The 21,406-nt window shown below is 50.1% G+C and overlaps 11 protein-coding genes across 11 annotated transcripts; 7 read left to right on the top strand and 4 right to left on the bottom strand.

The window, feature by feature from the left end:
* Positions 1–39: 39 nt before the first annotated feature.
* On the bottom strand, positions 40–930 carry BCR37DRAFT_384467 (uncharacterized protein). The gene has a single exon (XM_040870238.1). It carries the CDS (start codon positions 894–896, stop codon positions 279–281), a length of 618 nt encoding a protein of 205 aa, XP_040722004.1. The 5' UTR covers positions 897–930; the 3' UTR covers positions 40–278.
* Positions 931–1,183: 253 nt separating this feature from the next.
* BCR37DRAFT_389900 (mitochondrial inner-membrane-bound regulator-domain-containing protein) lies at positions 1,184–3,103 on the top strand (the record flags this gene model as incomplete). The annotated part of the gene is made up of 1 exon (XM_040870783.1): positions 1,184–3,103. The coding sequence occupies one exon, from the start codon at positions 1,184–1,186 to the stop codon at positions 3,101–3,103; it is 1,920 nt and encodes a 639-aa protein (XP_040722003.1).
* A 388-nt stretch (positions 3,104–3,491) lies between these two features.
* BCR37DRAFT_384465 (uncharacterized protein) lies at positions 3,492–3,956 on the bottom strand. Its single transcript, XM_040870237.1, has 2 exons — positions 3,686–3,956; positions 3,492–3,633 (listed from the first exon to the last, which is right to left on the bottom strand). The coding sequence occupies exons 1-2, from the start codon at positions 3,922–3,924 to the stop codon at positions 3,567–3,569; spliced, it is 306 nt and encodes a 101-aa protein (XP_040722002.1). The 5' UTR covers positions 3,925–3,956; the 3' UTR covers positions 3,492–3,566.
* A 1,644-nt stretch (positions 3,957–5,600) lies between these two features.
* BCR37DRAFT_341593 (50S ribosomal protein L30e-like protein) lies at positions 5,601–6,038 on the top strand (the record flags this gene model as incomplete). Its single annotated transcript, XM_040867405.1, has 1 exon — positions 5,601–6,038. A coding segment is annotated over one exon (438 nt), but the record flags the coding sequence as incomplete, so codon positions are not given.
* A 43-nt stretch (positions 6,039–6,081) lies between these two features.
* BCR37DRAFT_222186 (acyl CoA binding protein-domain-containing protein) lies at positions 6,082–7,441 on the bottom strand. The gene has a single exon (XM_040866465.1). The coding sequence runs from the start codon at positions 7,217–7,219 to the stop codon at positions 6,113–6,115; it is 1,107 nt and encodes a 368-aa protein (XP_040722000.1). The 5' UTR covers positions 7,220–7,441; the 3' UTR covers positions 6,082–6,112.
* Positions 7,442–7,578: 137 nt separating this feature from the next.
* On the bottom strand, positions 7,579–9,155 carry BCR37DRAFT_384462 (uncharacterized protein). Its single transcript, XM_040870236.1, has one exon. The coding sequence runs from the start codon at positions 8,965–8,967 to the stop codon at positions 7,663–7,665; it is 1,305 nt and encodes a 434-aa protein (XP_040721999.1). The 5' UTR covers positions 8,968–9,155; the 3' UTR covers positions 7,579–7,662.
* BCR37DRAFT_384460 (uncharacterized protein) lies at positions 9,039–9,434 on the top strand. Its single transcript, XM_040870235.1, has 2 exons — positions 9,039–9,279; positions 9,322–9,434. Exon 1 carries the CDS (start codon positions 9,046–9,048, stop codon positions 9,277–9,279), a length of 234 nt encoding a protein of 77 aa, XP_040721998.1. The 5' UTR covers positions 9,039–9,045; the 3' UTR covers positions 9,322–9,434.
* A 53-nt stretch (positions 9,435–9,487) lies between these two features.
* On the top strand, positions 9,488–11,527 carry BCR37DRAFT_384459 (kinase-like domain-containing protein). Its single transcript, XM_040870234.1, has one exon. The coding sequence runs from the start codon at positions 9,581–9,583 to the stop codon at positions 11,288–11,290; it is 1,710 nt and encodes a 569-aa protein (XP_040721997.1). The 5' UTR covers positions 9,488–9,580; the 3' UTR covers positions 11,291–11,527.
* Positions 11,405–12,698, top strand: BCR37DRAFT_222197 (mitochondrial carrier domain-containing protein). The gene is made up of 2 exons (XM_040866467.1): positions 11,405–11,563; positions 11,611–12,698. The coding sequence occupies exons 1-2, from the start codon at positions 11,518–11,520 to the stop codon at positions 12,495–12,497; spliced, it is 933 nt and encodes a 310-aa protein (XP_040721996.1). The 5' UTR covers positions 11,405–11,517; the 3' UTR covers positions 12,498–12,698.
* Positions 12,699–14,230, top strand: BCR37DRAFT_222190 (NADP-dependent alcohol dehydrogenase). Its single transcript, XM_040866466.1, has one exon. It carries the CDS (start codon positions 12,899–12,901, stop codon positions 13,937–13,939), a length of 1,041 nt encoding a protein of 346 aa, XP_040721995.1. The 5' UTR covers positions 12,699–12,898; the 3' UTR covers positions 13,940–14,230.
* A 4,917-nt stretch (positions 14,231–19,147) lies between these two features.
* On the top strand, positions 19,148–21,406 carry BCR37DRAFT_395793 (NADH-ubiquinone oxidoreductase, subunit G; the record flags this gene model as incomplete). The annotated part of the gene is made up of 2 exons (XM_040871673.1): positions 19,148–19,392; positions 19,435–21,406. 2 exons carry the CDS (start codon positions 19,148–19,150, stop codon positions 21,404–21,406), a joined length of 2,217 nt encoding a protein of 738 aa, XP_040721994.1.

Below are 21,406 nucleotides of genomic sequence, written 5' to 3'. Positions count from 1 at the left end.
AATAAAATTGCAAAAGGCCGTGAGACTTTGGACACTCAGGACTACGACAATGCCATATCTACAAGGCTACAGTTGAATTGTAGAAGTACTTATCATTACACTTATGTCGCTTCAATAAGGGCTCGCGTAGTTGTGCAATTATCATGATCAAGAGCATGCAATGCCTGAGTGCTAGTCATCAGCCTCGCTCCACGCGGCTGCTAATGGGCTCGTGAAAATGTACTGAGCCAGGCTTGAGTCCATCGTACCATGTCATTCAAGACAACAACAGCCAAGTCTCATTGCAAAGCATACGCAGCATCGTGGCTTCCCTCACTGATCGCCAGCTGCAGTGCATCCATCCCATTTCCAGCACGCACCGTCTTGTCTGCACCCGCTTCGACCAAAAATCGAATGATGTTGGCATCATTATTGAGAGCACACAGGTGGAGTGCCGTCATGCCAGTTTTGGCTTGGGTGGCATCGAGATCAGCGCCTTGAGCGAGCGTTTCCTTGACGGCATCCAAGTCGCCGGAAAAGGCCATAGATAGGAGGGCTTCGTTCAATGCTTCTTGTGGGTGTGCAGCGAGGTATTGCTGTTCCTGAAGGTCTGCACCTAGGTCAAACTGCTCAGTGACACCACCTTCGTTTCGCACAGTAACGAGGAATTTGCCCTGTATCAAAAGCGGTTGTGAGCAGAATGGACATTGGCTGACTGAGCCATCCGACTCATCATATGCCTCTCGAGCACATTCGTAATGGATGTGATGCCGACATGGTAGCTCGACGTCGTCATAGATGTAGCCTGGTTCTCCTTCCTCGACATCCTCGACATCCAGTTGAATGAGCAGGGGTTCATTGCAGATGATACAGCTTTCTGCAGCTAATGTGGCAGAGTTTGGAGCAAGCAGCGACATAGAGAATGGTGAGCACTTTAGTAGTCTTACAAGATCGCGATCTGGTCGCGGGCAAAATTTGAGGCGCGGCGTGAGACTGCAGCACAAAAATCATGACAGCTCCATCCACCTAGCAAGGCATTAGGCAGCCAGTAGCTTGGCCCTCGGAGATGCTGCAGTGTCTGAGATGCCGCATAGAAGCCTTGAGTCATGGTGTAACGCGGCTGGGTGCAACTCGATGGATGAAGCAGTCGACAGCCGCAGCACATTCAGTCGCACGACCAAGAGATGAGCTCGTCTTTCATCCCATGCCACAATCCTATCACCTCCAACAAAAGGCGTCACCGAGACCTGCACGTCCGAAGCGGAAGCGCAAACCGTTGTTAGACCTCAATGAAAATGCAGAGCGATTGGTTGGCAGGCTAGATACTGGCATTGCAGGCACGGTTGTCAAATCTGGACATGATGCAGTTGTTGCTGAGCTTGACCGACTACAAAAGGGTCTACGATCAAAAGAGGTCAGTCATGAACGGTACAAGCAGCTGGTGAAGAATTTGGACGAGGCATTCTTGACGCCACAGTTGCGGGCCTATCTTCGGCAACGAGCGCCTGGTGCCGGCACCGTCAAGTATTCAGACAGTCCAAAACAGCAAGTGATTCATCGCTTACTAAGGGAAGCATGGAAACTTCAAGTTGAAGACGACATTGAAGGCGATCTTGTCGTCACACGCGAGCTCAATGTGTCCAACAAGGATCTTTTCTTCATGTTTAATGGCGATGGACGCATGCTGCAGTCTTGGGCTCGCTCTTGTCATGTTTCTTTGCGTGTTGATGTCGAGCAAGGCGTCATTCATGTGACAGGTCCCGAGCGAAACTTTAAAAAGCTCTTTGCGAGTGTATCCAAGGCAATGGGCTCAGTCAATGACCAGCTCATTTCTGCGTCCATTTACAGTCACTTCGACTTGGACATAGATGGCAACGCCGTGATGCCGGTTGTCAAGTGCTTCATCGAACGTCCGGATGCATCCCGCCCGGATCAGCTCCTCATCACTTGGCTCGGCGGCAAGACGAATGCTCTCAACAATGCCAAGCGCTACATACTAGCCGCTTGTCAGCGCAGAGTAGCGTTAGCCAGTGCCGTTCCAGAATACCAGGAAGCTACAATTGAGGAAGTTATTCAGCGACCTGTAGGCGAGGCTGAACTTGGCCTCCTTGATCGGGGTGATGACTGGACGCGAGGCCACACTCGTGTTGAAGGATTGCGATTGCCAGAGTACGTGATGACTGCTGCTGATACCAATCCCGTTTTTGCCAATACATTGCCGAGGACGCATTTCCTCCGGCGCCCGGATCTGGCAGAGTGGACGCCATTCGAGGGCGAGTCATCAAGATCTCTGGAAGACATCATGAAGAGCTTGGAAGCACTAGAATCGAATCATGTCGAGGTGACTTTAGGCCATGCACTCAATCAAGTGAATGGCACCGGCCAAACCTTCACTGCCGACATTGCCGGACTCTTTGGCATCATTCGACAACTTCAAGGCCTGGGTGGCAATGCTGCAATCGGTCAGACAGTATACAAGCTATCGTTGACGCGCGATGAAGAGGACGCGTCGCAGCAAGCAGGAAATGACGAGCTCCTGCTCTACATTCCAGTTTTGCAACCAAATCTGCGCGACGAACCAATGTATCGCGCTTCCATGCAAACAGTGGACACGTTTGTGGTGCTCAAATGTCCTGGTCGTCCCACGGATCTTCAAGCACGAGCCTTTAGTGTTCAGAACATTCCTTCGCACGAAGCCATTAAAGACTTCATCTCTTCGAGCGTCTTTCCAAGTCGCCAGCGCGACGGCTTCCGAATCAAACCTGTGCTACAACTAGGCAACGATCGCTGGAACTTCATCAAAGCTGAGGTAGCGTCGTCTCTTCACTTTTCTGTGCCGACTGCAAGCAAGTTTCGTGAAGGCCCCGTGAGCGAAAGCGATGTTCAAGCGCGGATCAATCTTGATTCAAAGTGGTATGCTGAGGGCAACGCAAACTTGTTGCTGGGTGAGAGCGAGACACAACCCAAGGAGCCTCGTTTACACTTGGTATGGAGTACCATTGATGGAGGTGTCTTGACTGGCAAGCGGCAGGAGCTCAAGATTGTACTGGACAAACGGCGTGCAGGAGAAAATGAGCCCAGCTTGGTACAGGCTGTGGCTCGTGTCGTCAATTTACTCAAGTAGATTGATATTCAATTCTCATGCGCTTGACCAAACAGTAAATCAGAAGGGATATATCACTTCGCCGACATGTCAAAAGTAATGCAATTAATCTGGACTGCGGTAGAATTGGTAAAGATTGCCGTGTCTACGTGACTGCAGTAGAAATGTGTCTAGATATCTTGACTATGAGCTATAGCTATAGAGCAAGCATGCGTGGCGGCGAACTCGCGACCATTAAGAAAAAAACAACATGACTTGACATACCTGCAACTTGACGGACAAGGACAATCCTGGCAGCTTGCAGCAGTAGGGCCGCTGCAGCTCGAGGTCAAGAATACATCCAGTTCGTGTAACTGAATGACAACGAGCGAAGAGGTGATGTCAAGATTTTTATTGACAATTGAAGTTGGACAACACCACAAATCGAACCAAGTCCACACGGTCGAGAATGGTAAGAGAAACGGTTGTAAAATGATAGACGGTACTAGAGAAGAAACGAGACTGAACTACTCAGGGCAGCTGCTGGAAAGAGGAGAAGTCCAAGGTTTCGAGTGAGTCTGAATTCCTGGATACACCTTTGCAGCTTATAGCTAATGCGGACAGCAGTGGCCGCAAGCTGGCTGCAGTTTGCAGGCTTGTACGTCAACTGGACACCAGCTCGGACAAATTTCCCCAGGCGATCTGCGTCGGTTAGCCTTCTCAGCTTGGACATTGGATATGAACGAGACTGACGGGTTTGGAATTGCCATCGCAAACGACAGAGGGGTCCCGTGCAGCATGGAGATGAGAAACAGTAGGTGCTGAATCACAAGTGGACAGCTGAGAGCGAGGATTTTATTCATTTTCACTATAGGTCAGTTGTGCTTAGTTCAAGGTCCTCTTACCGCTGGAAATCGTTCTCTGGCTTTTTTTTTGACTTTCTTGTATCCATGGCGACAAGGGTGGTTAATAAGGATTCGTTATCCTGCAGCAGGCTAAAATTTGGTTAAGACCTCCTCACGGGCTTCTATCCTAATTTGCACAATAGGGGGGTCAGAAGCTGCTTGCCTGTGCTTGGAGCAGGAAGAGTGTATCTCCTCAAGCTGGCATTGAACAAGTTGGGTTAAGATTGTGTCAATTGTTGCGGTATTTGGGGTGTCCGGACTGCATTTGGGTATGCGGACTTCATAATACGACCTGGAACCTGATTCCCTGAAGGCTCTCATGCAGGAAGCAGCTATCCCCCCAAAGTTGGCATTGAACCAGTCAAGTCGACTGCAGCCTGTCGATTGCTGCAGTATTCGGGGTGATTTGTGTGATTTGCAGTTCCGAAAAGAGATCTTCGACTGCATACGGGTATTACGGGCGTCAAAGTACGCACTCGGACCTGTGACTTCACGTGTAGTGGTATTGTGTTGCTTCCAAACAAGCATGCAAAGTTGCAGGCGCAGCTGCTGCAGCAGAAACAGCAGCTGTCGATGAACCAATCAAGTCCCGTGTTATTTGCAATTGTTATAGTTGTGGAAAAAACCAGCCTTTGTTCACCTGAAGTCCAGTGTTCGCCTTTGACGGTCTGAGGCTTACATTGTAGGGAGTTTGAGCTGTCTGTAATCGCAGAAGCCTTTAGACCTGCTGCCAAGTCCTCACTCACAATGTTAACGGTGAATATTAATGAACGCAAAGTCAGGGGTTGGGACTTTCACCTCTACAAATATTTGTTGGCCATGTGAAGCTGCAAATGATTCAGCGTATGCATCAATGGCGACTTTGCGAGCCGTGTGTTTACGCAAGAACCAATCAAATCAAGCACCTGTGGCCAGTTTCCGGCCGCTACTAATCTTGTGCTTGAAGTTGTGAAGGAGCACACTCTTCGCTGTATCAGGAAAATCTAGTATTATTTCTGCGTCGTCTTTCAATCACGAAGGGCAGGTCCGAAAGCAAACTCACACTTGCGTATGCATGCATGTTTGATGGCTTGTAGTAGTTGGAAGGAAGTATCCTCGCTCCAGCTCCCAAACCTATAGATGCAGTTCAACGATTAGCCAGGAGGCGTGCGGATTGAGCAAGCAACGAGTTTTGATTCACCGAATTGTATGGATAGTTGGCTTGGCTCAAGTAACGCCAGAGACGAATTATATCATTGTACCAAGTCACCGACGCCATCGTCGTAGCTAAAGAGCGTCAATGCCTTTTCTTTTACTCTATTCCAATCTTCAGATGTTTCTCTAGCTGACTGATAGCATGCGACTGCTGAGGCCGTCGTTCGAGCCGAGCACGATTACATAGTCTCAGAGGTCAAACGAAGATCTAGATCTGCCATTCCTCCGTGTTCGAGGCCTTCGAGCGAATGCGACCCAAGACTTGTGCATTGTTCGAAATTCGGAAGCCTATGCCCATCTGAAGTGCGCGTGCGACCTCGACGACTCTGAAAATTTGTCGCGGCCAGGACACAAGGCCTGCAAGTGAAGGCTAGAGTAGAAAGCAAAAGCATAGCATCATGGCCAAGACAAAGGAAAAGAAGGTTAAGGATGTGGTCATGAAGGAGTCTGCGGGTGATGAGGCGGATGCATATGACATCAAAGCCGCGCATGTCATTGCCATTGCACAACCACTTGCATCAAAGAAACTCAACAAGAAAGTGCTCAAGACGGTGAAGAAGGCCGCTAAGCAGAAGCACATCAAGCGCGGTGTAAAGGAAGTCGTCAAGGCCTTGAGGAAAAAGGAGTCTTCAGCAGACAAGGCGCTTGTGGTGATTGCAGGAGACATTTCACCCATCGATGTCATTTCACATATTCCTGTGCTGTGTGAGGATCACGGCATCAAGTATATCTACACGCCCGGTAAGGAGGAACTCGGTGCTGCTGGTGGTACGAAGCGCCCGACTTCTGTCATCATGGTGCAACTCGGTGGTAAGGCCAAAGATGGCAAGGAGGGTGACTACAAGGAGGCCTTTGAGGAGATTCTCAAGGAACTCGAAACGGAGGCTTAAAGGACAAAAGGAAGCCTGTTGTAATATAAAAGCGCTTTTGATCATGCACATGTCCCCAAGTCTTATCTCCGGTCGCCAATATCACGAACGGCACTCCGCATCCTGACTTTAACCTTTTTGAGCATCCAAGCCCACAAACGTCCACACCAGTCCTTGATTTTGAGCGCTCGTGGATCACCGTTGCGTGAAAAGATGAACCACAGCGAGCCCAGAAAGATGGCATCGTAAATAAGCACAACAGCGCTGAGACGTGCGAAATCGCTCAAACTGGCAAGAACACGAGACAACGTCGACCCAGAGCCATGAGAGCGAGAGAGCATGCCTGCAGCAGGAACATGCAACAATGTTTCACGAACAGATGCTAATTCCGTGCGAATCTGCTGAAGCGAGATTTCCACCTGTCTTCGCCAAATCTTGGTTTCCTCCGGTGTCAAATCACGCCCTGCAATCGCGGCTTGAGCACGTAACGTGCCAAAGCTTTTGCTATTGGGCAAGGGCTGTGGTGCGGCAAGATTGAGTGCTGGAATCTGTGAGGCCGAAAAAGTGACACTCGCAGAATTAGGTAGACCTGCCTTGACGGGTGATGGTGGGGCTGTTCTATAGGCATTCGGTGCCTGTCGTTCCAATTCATCCTCGTGCTCATCTTCATCTTCTCCCTCTGCGTCACGATTGAGCCGCTGACTGCTCTCGTATGCTCGCTTCAGCCGCACACTCGTAGGCGACTGTGACCCAGAGTTTGTCCGCGCACGCGACGCGACAGTCTGATCATCTTCATGCTCCGGGGCATTACCGTCCACCTGCAACCACACAAACTCAAGCTCATCAATGAGCGCCTTGGCTGCTGTTGTTTGGGATCCATAAAGCCGCATACTCCGAATCAGTGAGCTAATGTACATCTTTTTCGCTTCAGTCTTGGATAGTCCACGCTGGAGCGCCCATGCTTCCGTCTTTTCGCGACTCGCATCATCATCTTCTGGATCTTCACCATTACGTAGAGACGCTTCGAGCGATTCTAGCATGCTTGCGGGTATGTCGCCTTCGGTGGATTGTTTAAAGAGAGCATAAAGGAGCAACCGATCGTCTAGCGGCGGTTTGGGTGAGCCTGGTGTGGAGGGCAGACGTTTGACGGTATTCAATGCAGAGACAAAGACTCGATCGATGCCATTCATGATGGGCCACCGGCAAATCAGGCAGGATGACTAGGTGTCGGATGCGGTTGCAATGGATTGTGTCAGCAAGAAAGATGAGGTGTTTGATATGGCCTGGTGAGGCGGCAAAGCAAATAAGCCCTCCTGTAGGCTGACTTGAGCGACAGACGATGCAGCCGCAGAGGAAAGCGCGTAATAAGGGCCCTGTCCTGTCGTGTTGTGCTGGTCTTTGTGTGGAGAAGAAAGTCCGAGGTCAATTCACTCGAAACGCGACAGCTGCAGACTCTGGAAAATACAATCTCAGCAGTGATAACTGTGATATAGAGGAAGGCAAATAGACTCTGATAGCATGGAAATAGACAATCAGCTGCTTTACAAGCCCGGCTACTGATTTCGAACGACAGTTCTGTGATTGCGTCTACAATTCGACATATATAGTGTACGGAGAAGGCAAAATACACAGCTTACTGTGCTTGAGACTGGCCACCTCTGCCTCTGCCACGACCACCACGACCGCGTCCACGTCCGCCACGTCGTGAGCCAGGCGTGAACTTGAGCGTCTCACCAAACGTCTCCATCTCCAACGCACGCTCTTGACCACGTACACCGCGTCCCTTCCCGGCAGCCCCATCGCTTGCTGCCATTTGCTGTTGATACGAAGCACGCTGCATAGATTCGGACGACAAAGAGTCAAAGAAGGAAGAGCCTTTGTTGTAGCTTGGCTCAGCTGGCTTCTCCGCTTCAGCTTCCGTTGGTTTTTCAAACTTGCTGTTGGCAGCAGCGAAATCATACTCATCTGTAGGAATCTCAAGCGGCTGAGAGACATTCACGTTACTCTGCGCTTGACCACGCGGTGCGCGTGTGCGTTGCTGAGAAGGTGATGCTGTTCGCCGTTGTTCTTGCTTTGCTGGTTGCTGCTTTGGCTGTGACTCCGCAGAGGTTGGTGCATTCTTTGGCATCGTACGCCTCACCTCCAGCAAAGCATTCGTCTTGGGCGCTTCTTGTGCCTGCTGCGTCTGCTGTTGCTGCTGCTGCTGGCCAGAACTTGGCAGATTCGCGACTCCACGCGTGACTTCAGCAATGGTTGCAGGTTTCCGCTGTTGAGCAGGAGCAGGACTCGCATGTTGTGGCAAGGGCAATGCAGGCACAATTTTACCTTGTGTAGCCTTTGCGCCATCTGTTTTGACGGGTGCTTTTTGAGTGACATTGCTGGAGGTTGGTAATTCGGGGAAACCATCTTGTACAGAAGCAGCAAAGGGACTTTGTTGTACTGGTTTCACAGCTTGAGGCTGGCTTGGGCGAGCTTGCTGCTGCTGCTGCTGCTGCTGCTGCTGCTGCTGCTGAGCTTCCTGTGGCGGCCGTTGCTGTTGTGACACTTGCTGTGGGCGGCCTTGCGGTGGGAATCCTAGGCCTTGGTGCTGAGGTGGCATGGGAGGGTAGCCACCAGGCGGACCTTGCATCGGTCCTGGGTAGCCAGGATAGCCTCGTGGTGGCCCACCAAATGGTTGAGGCGGGTACGCACCATAAGCAACTGCACCAGGGTATCCCTGTGGTGGCATGCCGTACGGCTGCTGTTGAGGCGGATAAGGGGTCTGTGCTTGCTGCTGCGGTGCACTTGAGCGTGGTTGCTCATGCGATCTTGAGGGAGCCGGGCCAGTCTTTCTTGTTAGCAATGCACTCACAACATGCACATCAAGCCAAGCATGCAGCATGATCCTCAGAAGGAAGGCAACGGAAATCTCCACACGGTTTTGCGCTCTCGGAAACATTGTTTCTTAACATCCGGAATCTTTCATCACTGGACCTGGTACTTTTGCTTGCTTGTGTGGGACATGCTTACCTCCAAGATGGCGGGATCCTGCGGTTTGGCCGGGGCTGCAGGTGCAGGTGTCGTCACAGACGACTCGACGCGTAGATCCTTTACATCGCTTCCGCGAAAGACGATATACTCAAAGACATTGTCGCTTGCTGGAATTTCAAGCGCTGGGTCTCCTTTTCTGCCTTCTGTACCAAAAGAACGGACTTGTTCAAGCGAAACAGTCGAGTTTTGCGAGTCGATTTCGTGCAAGATGCCCACGTAGCTAGCAGGTCAGTATCGTTTGCTATTCCAAAAGAAGCCATACCGAATATCTGACTTTGAAATCAACGAGAGCCGAGCCCCGATGTAGTCCGTCATGGCCTGCTTCTACTCCTCAAGCTGCACCTTGCTATAGGGTCTTCTGTGTCTTTGCAGGTCGTGGGAGCAGATTTCAGCGCCAAATGTCGCACGTGCACCCAAACAAGGCTCGAGCCAACTCCACGCAGTAACCAAGTCTCAGTGCCAGGACTATATCTACTCTGCTCAGCTTGCTCTGGCTCTCATCTGCTCGTGTGCTTTTTTGAATGATTGGCAGCCTCAATCATGGCAATGCTTCGTCGCCGCGGCTTGTTCCAGCAGGCGACAAGACATCTAGCCCCATGCTACGTGCAAGCTCCTACAGGTCCTCCAAGGGCTCCATCACGCCCTTGCGTCGTTCCAGCAGCGTGGCAAGCATCATTCCAGAATCAGACATGATTCTCGATGCTACCATGAAAGGTGAACCTTTTCAGTTGGCTGTTTTGAAGGTCCTAATCAAGCTCAAACTCACAAGCTGGAAGCTCTCTCAAGCTCAGGACGTCAAGATCAAGACAATTGCCTCGGCACTCACGAATGATGTGTTCCTAGTTATTCTCGACACACAGAAATTCTTGCTGCGTGTGTATGGACGGAATGTGCTGCATCTGATTGACCGCGAGTATGAAACGAGCGTCCTTGCCCGTCTAGCGCATCACCGTATCGGCCCACGTATGCTCGGTCAATTCAAGAATGGCCGTATCGAGCAATGGCTTGAGTCTACAGAAATGACGGCCGCTGAACTGCGTGATCCGGTGCAATCACGCTACATTGCACGAAGGATGCGCGAGTTTCATGATTTTGTGAGTTTGCTGCCTGCTGAACGCGGCAGAGCGACTGTCCTGTCCAACTTGGATTGTTGGATTCCTGCACTCCCTGCAGATCGACTGACTCCAGGCGTCAAGACGTTTCTGGAGCATGTTGCACGGTATCGGCAAATGCTGATTGGCAAGGAAGGCGAGATTGTATTCGGACACAATGACTTGCAATACGGCAATATCCTCAAGATTGACGGTGAAGAACACACAAGTCTTGCGGTGATTGACTTTGAGTATGCTGGACCCAATCCTCGTGCCTTTGACTTGGCAAATCACTTTGCGGAATGGATGGCCAATTATCATGAAGAACCATCGCACACGATGCTCCCTGAGCTGTATCCAACCCTCCAAGAGCAAGACAACTTTCTGCGCGAGTATATACGATTCGGCAAAGTGATTGATCGTATGCTCGATCAAGAGGTGACGCAAGAGGAAATTGATGTTTTGCGAGCAGAAATTGATCTTTGGCGTGCCATTTCACATGCACAGTGGGCAGTCTGGGGTATCATCCAAGCACTGCCGCCTGCCGAGCAGGTTACAACCAATGTCAACAGCGTAGAATCGCCCAAGTCACCGCAAGACGACAAGGTGGATCGAGGGCTCAGCAAGCGACGTGGCAGTAAAGGACGCACCCTGTCCATGACCCAATCACCCATGATGAAACCTACCATTGTGACAGGTGGCATGCGATCGCCCTTCCTACCGGCTCAAGCAAGCCCGCAGATGCTAGCAAGACGTTCATCAAGCTATAAAAGTCCGTCTACGTTTGCAGTGGTGCATGAACAGCCAGAGTACTTTGACTTGGGCGAAGCTGCCATACCTGATTCTGCTAAGCGGTTGGAGACGCTGACGATGGATGACCCGGCTGCTCGGGCCGTCGCTGCTGCTAGCGCGGCAGAAGCTACCAACACTGGTATCGCAGGTGATGAAGGTGTCTTGCTGAGGGACGAATCACAAGAGTCATGGGTGGATGAGGGTGAAGAGGGATTCAACTATAATGCCTATGCAAAACAGCGCATCTCGTTGTTCTATGGGGATATGGTCAGGGCTGGTGTTGTAGCAGCAGAGGAAGTGCCTGCCGCGCTTGGTCTGCGTATGCTGCCAGAGTGCTGTGTCAAGTAGTCCGTGTGAGTAGGTACATTATACTGCTGGTAGCATCTACAGACTACGGTCCACTGCGAGCCTTGGATTTGGGAATTTGATTGGTTGAGAGGATTGAAGTGAATCTGGGCCCAACACCTCAACAGCGCGACTCGACTCAGCGCACCACACCACAAAGTACCTCCAGCAGTGCTCCCTGCGTGTCGCCGGCATTCACTTCCCTCACTGCATCCTTCCCTCTTTGCACCATGTCTGCCATTGCCGATGGAACCATCCCAAAAAAGAAGCCAGTTTGTACGCCTTTCATCTCTTCGTCTCTAAAGTGCCTACTAACGCGACAGCCTACTCGAATTTGTTGCTCGGCGCGGGTCTCAACATGTTTGAAGTCTCCACTCTTGGACAGCCCTTCGAGGTGCTCAAGACACACATGGCTGCCAACCGTTCAGACGGTCTCCTCACGGCATTCAGCAAAACCTGGGGTCGTGGTGGTGTCTTTGGCTTTTACCAAGGATTGATTCCTTGGGCATGGATTGAAGCTTCCTCTAAAGGTGCCGTGCTCCTCTTCACCGCTTCCGAGATTGAATATCTCGCTCGCGTCCAGGGTGCTTCCCCCTTCACCGCGGGTATTCTCGGTGGTATGGGTGGTGGTGTAGCTCAAGCCTATGCTACCATGGGTTTCTGCACAAACCTCAAGACTGCCGAAATCACGCGTCACAAGGCCATGACTGCCGGTGTCGCGCCACCTTCGACATTCAAGGTGTTTGCTGATATCTGGAAGGCAGAAGGTATGCGCGGTATCAACCGTGGTGTCAACGCCGTCGCTATTCGGCAATGTACAAATTGGGGATCGCGTATTGGTCTTTCGCGACTCGCTGAAGATTGGGTGCGTACTCTCACAAAGAAGGAAAAGGGACAGGGCCTGTCGGTGACGGAGAAGATTGGTTGTTCAGCCGTGGGTGGTGGTCTGTCGTGCTGGAACCAGCCTATTGAGATTATCCGTGTTGAGATGCAGAGTATGAAGAAGGATCCCTCAAAGCCCTCTGGTTTGGGTGTTGGTGGTACACTCAAGTACATCTACTCCAACAGCGGCATCAAGGGTCTCTACCGTGGAGTCACGCCTCGTGTCTGCCTCGGTATCTGGCAGACACTGTGCATGGTCACCCTGGGAGACTATGCCAAGCTCTACGTTGAGAAGCTGACTGGCGAAAAGGCTACCGCAAAACATTAGACTTTCAACTTTCTAGAATATGCACCTCGTTCATTACTCGCTTACCAAGAACACCGACTGTCCAAGACGTCATGCTGGTAAATAGATCTGCCGCACGTCAAAGTAGCCCTGTGCGATGTCTACCGACGGGCCTTCCGGCGCGGCCTCTTTCAAGGTCCGTCCGTCGCCCATGCCAGTGATGCCACGCTTTTCTCGCGCGTAGTAGCGCCGGGGTGGGATTTTCACAAGTGAATGACGGCATCTTCCGAAGCGAAAAAAAGATTGATGCGACTCGCGACGCCTCGGACAAATATTTAGCTTAGCAATCGAGAGTGCCTCTGTCAAGTATATAAGGAGAGACGCCTGACAAAAGGCCGAGACATCCACAACGCAGACAGACAACACAGCGTTTTCAAATCAACATGTCTTCACAATTCACAGAAACTGGTCTTCGCGGCGGCAAGGACGGTATCGTCCAGAAGCGCTTCAACGTCTTTGAAGGCGATGCACTCACTGGGAACTTGGTCCACGTCAAAGTGACCCACTGTGGTCTTTGCTTCACCGACACACACTTCCTCAAGAAGGATATCTGTCTTGGCCACGAGCCTGTTGGCGTTGTTGAATCGCTTGGCCCAGACTGCAAGCAGTTGAAGAAGGGCGATGTCGTGCAGTGGGGATACTTGCACTCGTCCTGTAATCAGTGTGAGATGTGTTGGACAGGCAAGGAAGTTTTGTGCGCCAAGCGATCTATGTACGGCTACGCAGACAAGGATCTCGGTGGTTTCAGCACCGGGGGCGTTGTTCGCGAAGACTATCTCTTCAAGGTACCGGATAGCATCTCGCCTGCTCATGCTTCGGTGCTCAGTTGTGGTGGCGTCACTGTCTTCAGCGCAATGTACAACAACAACATCAAGCCTACCGACCGTGTTGGCGTTGTAGGTCTGGGAGGATTAGGTCATCTGGCTCTTAAGACGGCTCATGCTTGGGGATGCCATGTCACTGCCTTCTCTCGCACGAACGACAAGGAAGAGGAAGCACGTTCATTTGGCGCTCACGAGTTTGTCACAACAAAAGGCAAGGAAACGCTCTCTGTTGAGAACAAACTTGACTTCCTCCTCGTGACGGTGTCTGGCCAAGTCGATTGGAAGATGTACTACAGCGTTATGAAGCCTCGTGGACGCATCATCGCTATGGGTGTGGACCACAGTGGTCAAGGAGCCAACTTGCCATATGGTCAGATGCTGAGTCAGGAAATGTCATTTGCTGGTTCTTTGGTGGCCTCGCGACAGGTGCATGCGCTCATGCTTGAGTTTTTTGCACGACATGCTATTACCCCAGTCATTGAGGAGATGGAGATGACGAAGGAGAATCTCGAGACGGCGATTGAGAGGCTTGAGAAGGGCGATGTCAGGTACAGGTTTGTGCTGTACAACAAGCTCGACAAGGCTGAGCCCAAGATTTGAGCTCTAAAGCCAATGACACGTATGATTAGACTGTAGATGTGATAAAGAAGTCGGCAGCACTAAATGACAGAAGGGTCTGAACATTGCAAACTTGTTGATCATCGTAATACTTGAGTCCAGATGAAACTCTATGCGTTGGCCTCTCTTGTACTTTCTTCCTTTGGTATCACCAATTGCAATTTCAGCAATGAGAGGTTTTTAGCAAGATAGACAATTGCAAGGTTGTCAAGGTTTGAGATTGAATTAGGGCGGCTTAGGCCTTCAATGGGAATTTGGCAACTCTAGACCTACGAACCTGCAGTTGAGGCTTGGCCAAACAATATGTCAATTGTCAGCAAGGTCGTTCTTGAGTGACAAACCAGTCTGAAATAGCTCTTTCTGGTCTAGACTCTTCTAGCTTGGCTAATTTCATTGGCAAAGGTATCGACACACCGGGCATCTGCAATTGTTATTCAAATTCAGGGGTGGCAATGCATGAAACGTATTGGCAGGTGGCTAGCGGAGCTTTTGAGGAGCTACATGTATATAGTCACTGTAGTGTCCATTTGGGAGTCTAGATTGTTAGTGTTTTTGAAATCTTGTTCACGACGCATAGCTATAGAGGATGCGTGACGAAGAAGACGCATACAAGAAGAAAACAACCTGGCTTGAGATACTTGCATCTTGGGAAACAAAGACAATCTTGACAGCTTGCATCAGTCGTAGCCGCTGTAGAGGTGTTGATTGTATACAGCACAGTGGCTATAGGTGAGTGATCGCGAATATTTATAATGGTCAAGAAAAACGTTCAGTCTGCCTGACTAGATGACAATAAGCGAAGAGATGAAATCAAGACGTAGTTAACAGTTGGAGTCGGACACTAGCCCAATCACGAATCAAACCGATTGAACATGATCGAGAATGTTGAAAGAAACGGTTGTCAAATGATAGACGATACTAAAGAAGAAGAAAAATTGTATTCCTCAGGTAGCTCTAGCTGCTGCGTAAAAAGGGAAAACCTGAGGTGTTCAGAAAATCTGGACTCCTAGGAGCACCCTTTGAGCGTATAGCTATTAGTGACAGCATCCCTTGCAAGCCGGCCTGCCACAGTGCTCTCGAACGAGTGAGCAGACGCTTGGGCACCCCTTCCTAAACGATCTGTGTTGGTTAGCGACCTCAGCTCGGACATTGAACTAGGACGAGACTGATTGATTTGGAATTGCCAACGCAAATGACTGTGTGCTTCCCTGTAGAATAGAGATGAGAAACAGCAGGTGCTGAATCGCAAGTGGGCAGCTGAGAGCGAAGATCTTCTTCATTTTCTCTGTAGGTCAGTTGCGTTCCATATTCTTAGTTCAAGGTTCCCTTACCGCTATAGGTTCGTTCTCTGGTGTCTTTCACTTTTCAGCATTGTTGAGAGTTGCTGGCTTATAAGAGACTCGATATCCTGCAGCTAGTTGGAATTGGGTGAAACCCCTGACGGGGCTCTAGCCAAATTTGCAAAAGAAGGGGTCCTGAAGCTGCTTACCAAGTTGCCAGTGCTTGAAGCAGAAAGCCGCAATTTCGCTAAGGATGACATTTGACCAGTCACATCAAGGTCATCGTGTCGATTGTAGCAGTATGGGGGGTGTCCAATGTGATTTGGACCTCTGAAAACAGATCTTCGACTACATACGGGTACTACGGACGTCGAAGTTTCAGCCCGGACCTGATTGACTTCACGTGTAGTGGTATCGTGTTGCTTCCAAATAAGCATGCACATGCAAAGCTGCAGGTCAAAATTGCTGCAGCGGAAGCAGCATTTGTTGGTGAACCAATCGAATCCAGTGTAGTTTGCAATTGTTATAGTCGTGGAAGACCAGCGATGAATCTAGCTACAGCCCCGCGCAGTCTTAAGCTTAAGTTGTCGGCAGCTTGCAATTGAGCCAGCTGTAGCTGTGAAATCCTTTGATTCACCGCCTTACGCTCACTCACAATTGGTCAAGATCCATGAACGCACAGTCAGGGGCATTGACTTTTACCTTCACAAATATTTATTGGCCATGGGAAGATGCAAGCCTGCAAATTCAGCATCTGCAATGAGTCTGCACTCAATTGCGAGATTGCGAGCCGTATGTTTCCGCGAGAATCAATTGGGTCAAGCACCTGTGGCACTAATCTTATGAGGCGCTACAGCCTTCGCTGTATCGAGTAAATCTAGTATCGGTTTTGCATTGACTTCTAATGACGAAGGACAAATCCGAAAACAAACCTACACTTGTGAATGCATGCATATACAATGGCTTGTAGTTGTGGGAAGTAGTTTTGCTTGCTCATGTTGTAAGTCCTGCAGACGCGATTTTACGGGTGGCCATGAAGCGTGCTGAATGTGCAGCTTACAATCGAGCTGCATCTGCAGCTGCAGGGGTTGGAAACATCATTTACCCACACGATGTTACTTCTGATCAGCAGGTAGACTGAATGATGGTACTTTGGTCACATTCCCAGACATGTATATTTGTTCCACAACAAACTAGAACTGCATTCAACTCGGTCTAGGCTCTGCCCACACGCAAATATCGAAAGCTCATGCGCCCAAACAATGATCTCCTGATGAACATACGCGTCTAGACCGTGCCTTCGCTCACAGCGAAAGTTGTCAGACTGCATCAATTTTACTCAACTGTAGCTGTAGACCACATCTCAGACTGATGACCGGAAGACTGCATTCCTCATGATACACCTTCTGGATCTTACTAAACATGACCACTCGGCTGGACGTCAAAAGTTGACGCGAAATTTGATACAAGCCCCTCAGATCTGTTGATATATGCTTCTAGAGCTGTAGACCAGCTAGATCAAACTTACTGCTGTATACAGCTGCATGAAGGCAGCAACTTTCGCGGTCGAGGTTCAAGAACAGTAAAGAAAACAAGAATGGGGAAAGAAAAGTTTATAAGTTGATAGGAGATACTGTAGCTGAAGAAAACTGGTAGTTAAGATCGTTAGATAGTCACTGTGCTTTCAAGCACAGACTAAGTGTAGGTTCAAGATGTAGAAGTAAGGAAAGTCCTTGGGACCTCCAAAGAGTTCAGACTTCTAGAGTTAAGGAGCGGCAATCGGGCAGCAACGATCCTTGACGCACTTAAGATTTTGCCAACACGTCGCCATTGTCGAAGGACAGCCCGTGCAATCGGCTTTGATCACCGGGTGTCCCGATCGTCTACACTTATTAGCATGTCGCTCCTGCAGATGTGATGGCATTACTCACTGATCTGGTTGGTCCAATGCAGCTGAAACGCCGTTTCCCACCATCATCATGAGAATCAGTAAACCCTCAATCTGGAGGTTGGCAAAAAATCCTTTCGACATGTCGCCTGAACGTCAGTTGATGGGTCAGATAGTTGTATAAGACCGCTCACAGCTTCTTGTTGATAGTGTTGTACCTGGCCGATGATGAGGTGGTCTGCACCAATTTGAAGGCACCTGCTTGGTTCTTATAGAATTCATGGAGCTATTCTAGACCAGCAGATCTCGTGGCAGTCAGCCTGAGTCAGGCACAGTAGGTGCAGCGACAGTCAATGGGCAGCGATTCAATTCAAGTACCAATCACAACAAGCTTCTGTGGCATGTTTGTTTCCAATCTTATTATGTGGCAGGTTCTTCACTGTTTTGGGAAAATATAATGTCATTTTTGCGTCTTCTTCTACTCACAAACGACACGTCCCGCATTTTCATATGCATATGTGCATGCATCGGCATCCAATGGATCGCAATTGCCTGAGGGAATTTTGCTTGTTCAAGTTACAAAGCCTGCAGGGGGAGGATTCCAATTTCCCAAACATCCACGTGTTCTGCAATAGCTTGTCAGCAGCAAACAGACTTCTATTGAGTGTGACTCTCGTGGTCAAAAATTCGCGACCTCGCGTGTCTAATGTCTATGAATAGTAAAATCACGCAATAAGACTTCAAAGCACTTCCCCCCGGCGTCAAATCTTAAATCAGTTTGGACACGCGGCATTTGCAACTTCCTCCTGAAAGAAGTTTTTCCGCTCACAGTTTGCAGTTCCTTCTGGCCTCTACAAATCTGTTCATGACTCGAGGGCTTCACTCAGTCTATCAACACCTGTAAGTGTGGCTCTTTCAAGGCCCTGGCTCAGGAATTAGCGAATGAAGCCTCAGCAAGGTCTTTTGATGAGATTGCTCAGCTTCGCAATTTCGCAATTAGTCTGCTCACCTCTGACTCCGTTGCCAATTGTTCAGTAAACACAGGCTATACAACCTGATGGTTCCAACAATGCGAGCTTGGCTTTACTTGTAGTTGCATTGTCTGGGACTTCATTGGCTGAATCACTAGCTGGGAAGTATGTGTACCTGAAAGAGGCTCTCTTTCAACGTGGCAAACGTTAATGAGCGTGAGATACTGCACGGCAAGTTTCAAATGCCAGTATGTCTTCTGCGCAAACTCCAAACATCAGGCAATTTCAGCACGGCACTAGCAATGAGTGCAAGAGCGTAAGTCTAAGTGTTTTTGTGACAGTGGTTTGCTACGCTGCGTTACGCATGACGCGAGAAAGGGAGGCCAGCAGTCATTGAAAGTCCGAAACAAGGCGGAGTTACTAGAGTGATCATACGCAGTGTGGAGCCAGTCTGGTGAGGCTAGTTGACCTGATTCAGCTGAAAAGAGCTCTTCTTCTCAGTGGCATGCATCTTGCGAAGAGGATCTAGTGTAAGGACACGAGAAGGCAACAAAATTTGATGTATGTGTGATGTAGGCTGTCATGTAGACAATTGCAGGCAACAAAGATGCAGCAATTCAACGATTTGAGCAAGGAGCTTTCTCTCGCGACTTGGATAGCTCTCCTTCACTACGAGTGAGCGGAAACAGAGACAATAAAAGCGCTTAGATTACAATTGAGGAGCAGGAGGGAGACACCGGCTGAGAACTTTTTTGAGTGCAGACCGTGAGACCATTCATCAGATGGTGGAAGTCCTGCTCCTCGCTGTCAAGGCGGGCCTGTTGGGAGGAATTCAATGTCTGCTATGCGATGATCTCGCATGAGTAGTACCGAACGTCCTTAGTACACTCCTAGACCGGACTGGACCGGTGGAAAGCACTCACTGTACTTCTAGCCAGCTTCTGAGGTTGCCAGCCAATCAGCGTTTGCGTGTTTCCCGCCGTGAAAATCGCCCGCAGCCAGCAACAACTCAACAGCACAGAAGCTCACCATCCATTCCCTGGCTACAGTCATGCTCCGTCGGTCCATCAGGCTGCCACGCCGGGCCGCTATTCTTCAGCATCAGCAGCATGCATGCACACCTAGGGCCTTTTCCGCCACTACTTCTCGTCGTGGCGAGATTGAACTTGAAATCAATGGCAAGTCCGTCAAAATTGAGCAAGGCGCGGCATTGATTCAGGCATGCGACAAGGCCGGTGTACATATCCCCCGATACTGCTATCACGATAAGCTACAGATCGCCGGAAATTGCAGGATGTAAGTCTTCACTTCTGAACATGACAAAGCTGACATGACTAGGTGTCTTGTTGAAGTGGAACGATCACCGAAGCCCCAAGCGTCCTGTGCCATGCCTGCTATGCCTGGAATGAAGGTTCACACCAATACGCCGCTTGTTCATCAGGCTCGTGAGGGCGTCATGGAATTCTTACTAGCCAACCATCCGCTCGATTGCCCGGTCTGTGACCAAGGCGGCGAATGTGACTTGCAGGATCAATCGATGCGCTATGGATCTGATCGTTCTCGATTCGCTGAACGGACGGGTAAGCGGGCTGTTGAGGATAAGAACATCGGACCCCTCGTCAAAACCATCATGACCCGCTGTATTCACTGCACGCGTTGTGTGCGTTTTGCCAATGAATTGGCTGGTGCTCCTGAACTCGGTACCTCGGGACGTGGCAACAGTATGCAAATCGGCACGTACATTGAAACGGCACTCAAGACGGAAATGTCTGGTAATGTAATTGACTTGTGTCCTGTTGGCGCATTGACTTCAAAGCCTTATGCATTCCGAGCACGACCTTGGGAGACGAAGAAGACGGAGACAATCGATGTCCACGATGCACTCGGTTGCAATATTCGGGTAGACACTCGCGGTGTCGAAGTGATGCGTGTCATGCCCCGTCTCAATGACGATGTCAATGAAGAATGGATCAACGACAAGACGCGATTTGCAAACGATGGTCTCAAGATGCAGCGACTGACACACCCGCTCGTCAAGGTTGGCGACAAGTTTGAGCCATGCTCGTGGGAGCAGGCTTTAGTGACCATCAAGGATGGATTCGACAAGGTGCAACCCAAGGGCGATGAGATTAAGGCTGTCGCAGGACACCTCGTGGATGCAGAATCGATGGTGGCTTTGCGTGATCTTGTTCATTCTCTTGGGTCAGAGAACCTCGCACTGGACCAAGCACTCGGTGATGCACCAATTGCGCATGGCGTTGACATTCGCAGCAACTACCTCTTCAACTCGCGTCTTGCAGGCGTCGAGGAAGCAGACAAGGTGTTGATTGTTGGTAGCAACATGCGACACGAAGCGTCCGTCCTTAATGCACGTCTACGAAAGTCATGGTTGCGTTCTGATGCTCTTGAAATTGCGCTTGTTGGCGAGCAAACTGAGAATATCTTCCAGTCTGAGCATCTCGGCAATGACGCTGCTGCACTTAAAAAGGCACTTGCTGGTGCATTTGGAAGGAAGCTCGCCGCCGCAAACCGACCCATGATTATTTTGGGTTCCGCATTGGCTGAGCACCCAGACGGCAAAGCGCTCTTCGACATGGTCGCGCAATTTGCAGCAAAGCATGAAAATGTCTTTTTCCAGCAAGATGCCTGGAATGGCTTCAACGTCCTCCAGCGTGCTGCGTCGCGCGCTGCTGCCTACGATACTGGCTTTACGGCACCTTCTCCAGCAACGGCAAAGACACAAGCCAAGTTTGTTTATTTGTTGGGTGCTGATGAGGTTGATGGTAAGGATATCCCCAAGGATGCCTTTGTCGTTTATCAAGGCCATCATGGTGATCTGGGCGCACAGTACGCAGATGTTGTCCTGCCAGGTGCTGCATACACTGAGAAGTCCGGCACGTACGTCAACACGGAAGGTCGCACACAAACGACACGTGCAGCGACGAACCCACCGGGTGTCGCTCGTGAGGACTGGAAGATTGTGCGTGCCCTATCGGAAGTCTTGGAGGCACCATTGAAGTATGATGATTTGATCAGCTTGCGTGATCGAATGGCTGAGATTGCACCGTCTCTTGCACGTTACGATGTTGTTGAACCGAGCTCCCTGGCCCTTGTGGGGCTCAAGTCCCTTGCTGAGCAAAACAAGGGCTCGAGCATCTCCGGTGCACCTCTTAAGAACCCGGTCAACTTGGATAACTTTTACTTGACGGATGCGATTGCGCGGTCGAGTAAGACAATGGCACGCTGCTATACACAATTTAGCCAGGGCGGTTCAGCTGACAAGCAGCAGGAGGTTGCTTATGGACAGTAG

Source organism: Protomyces lactucae-debilis, assembly GCF_002105105.1.
Source record: "Protomyces lactucae-debilis strain 12-1054 chromosome Unknown BCR37scaffold_30, whole genome shotgun sequence".
Taxonomy (NCBI): domain Eukaryota; kingdom Fungi; phylum Ascomycota; class Taphrinomycetes; order Taphrinales; family Protomycetaceae; genus Protomyces; species Protomyces lactucae-debilis.
The sequence above is the reverse complement of the archived record's forward strand: the minus strand, read 5'-3'. Positions and strand labels throughout refer to the sequence as shown.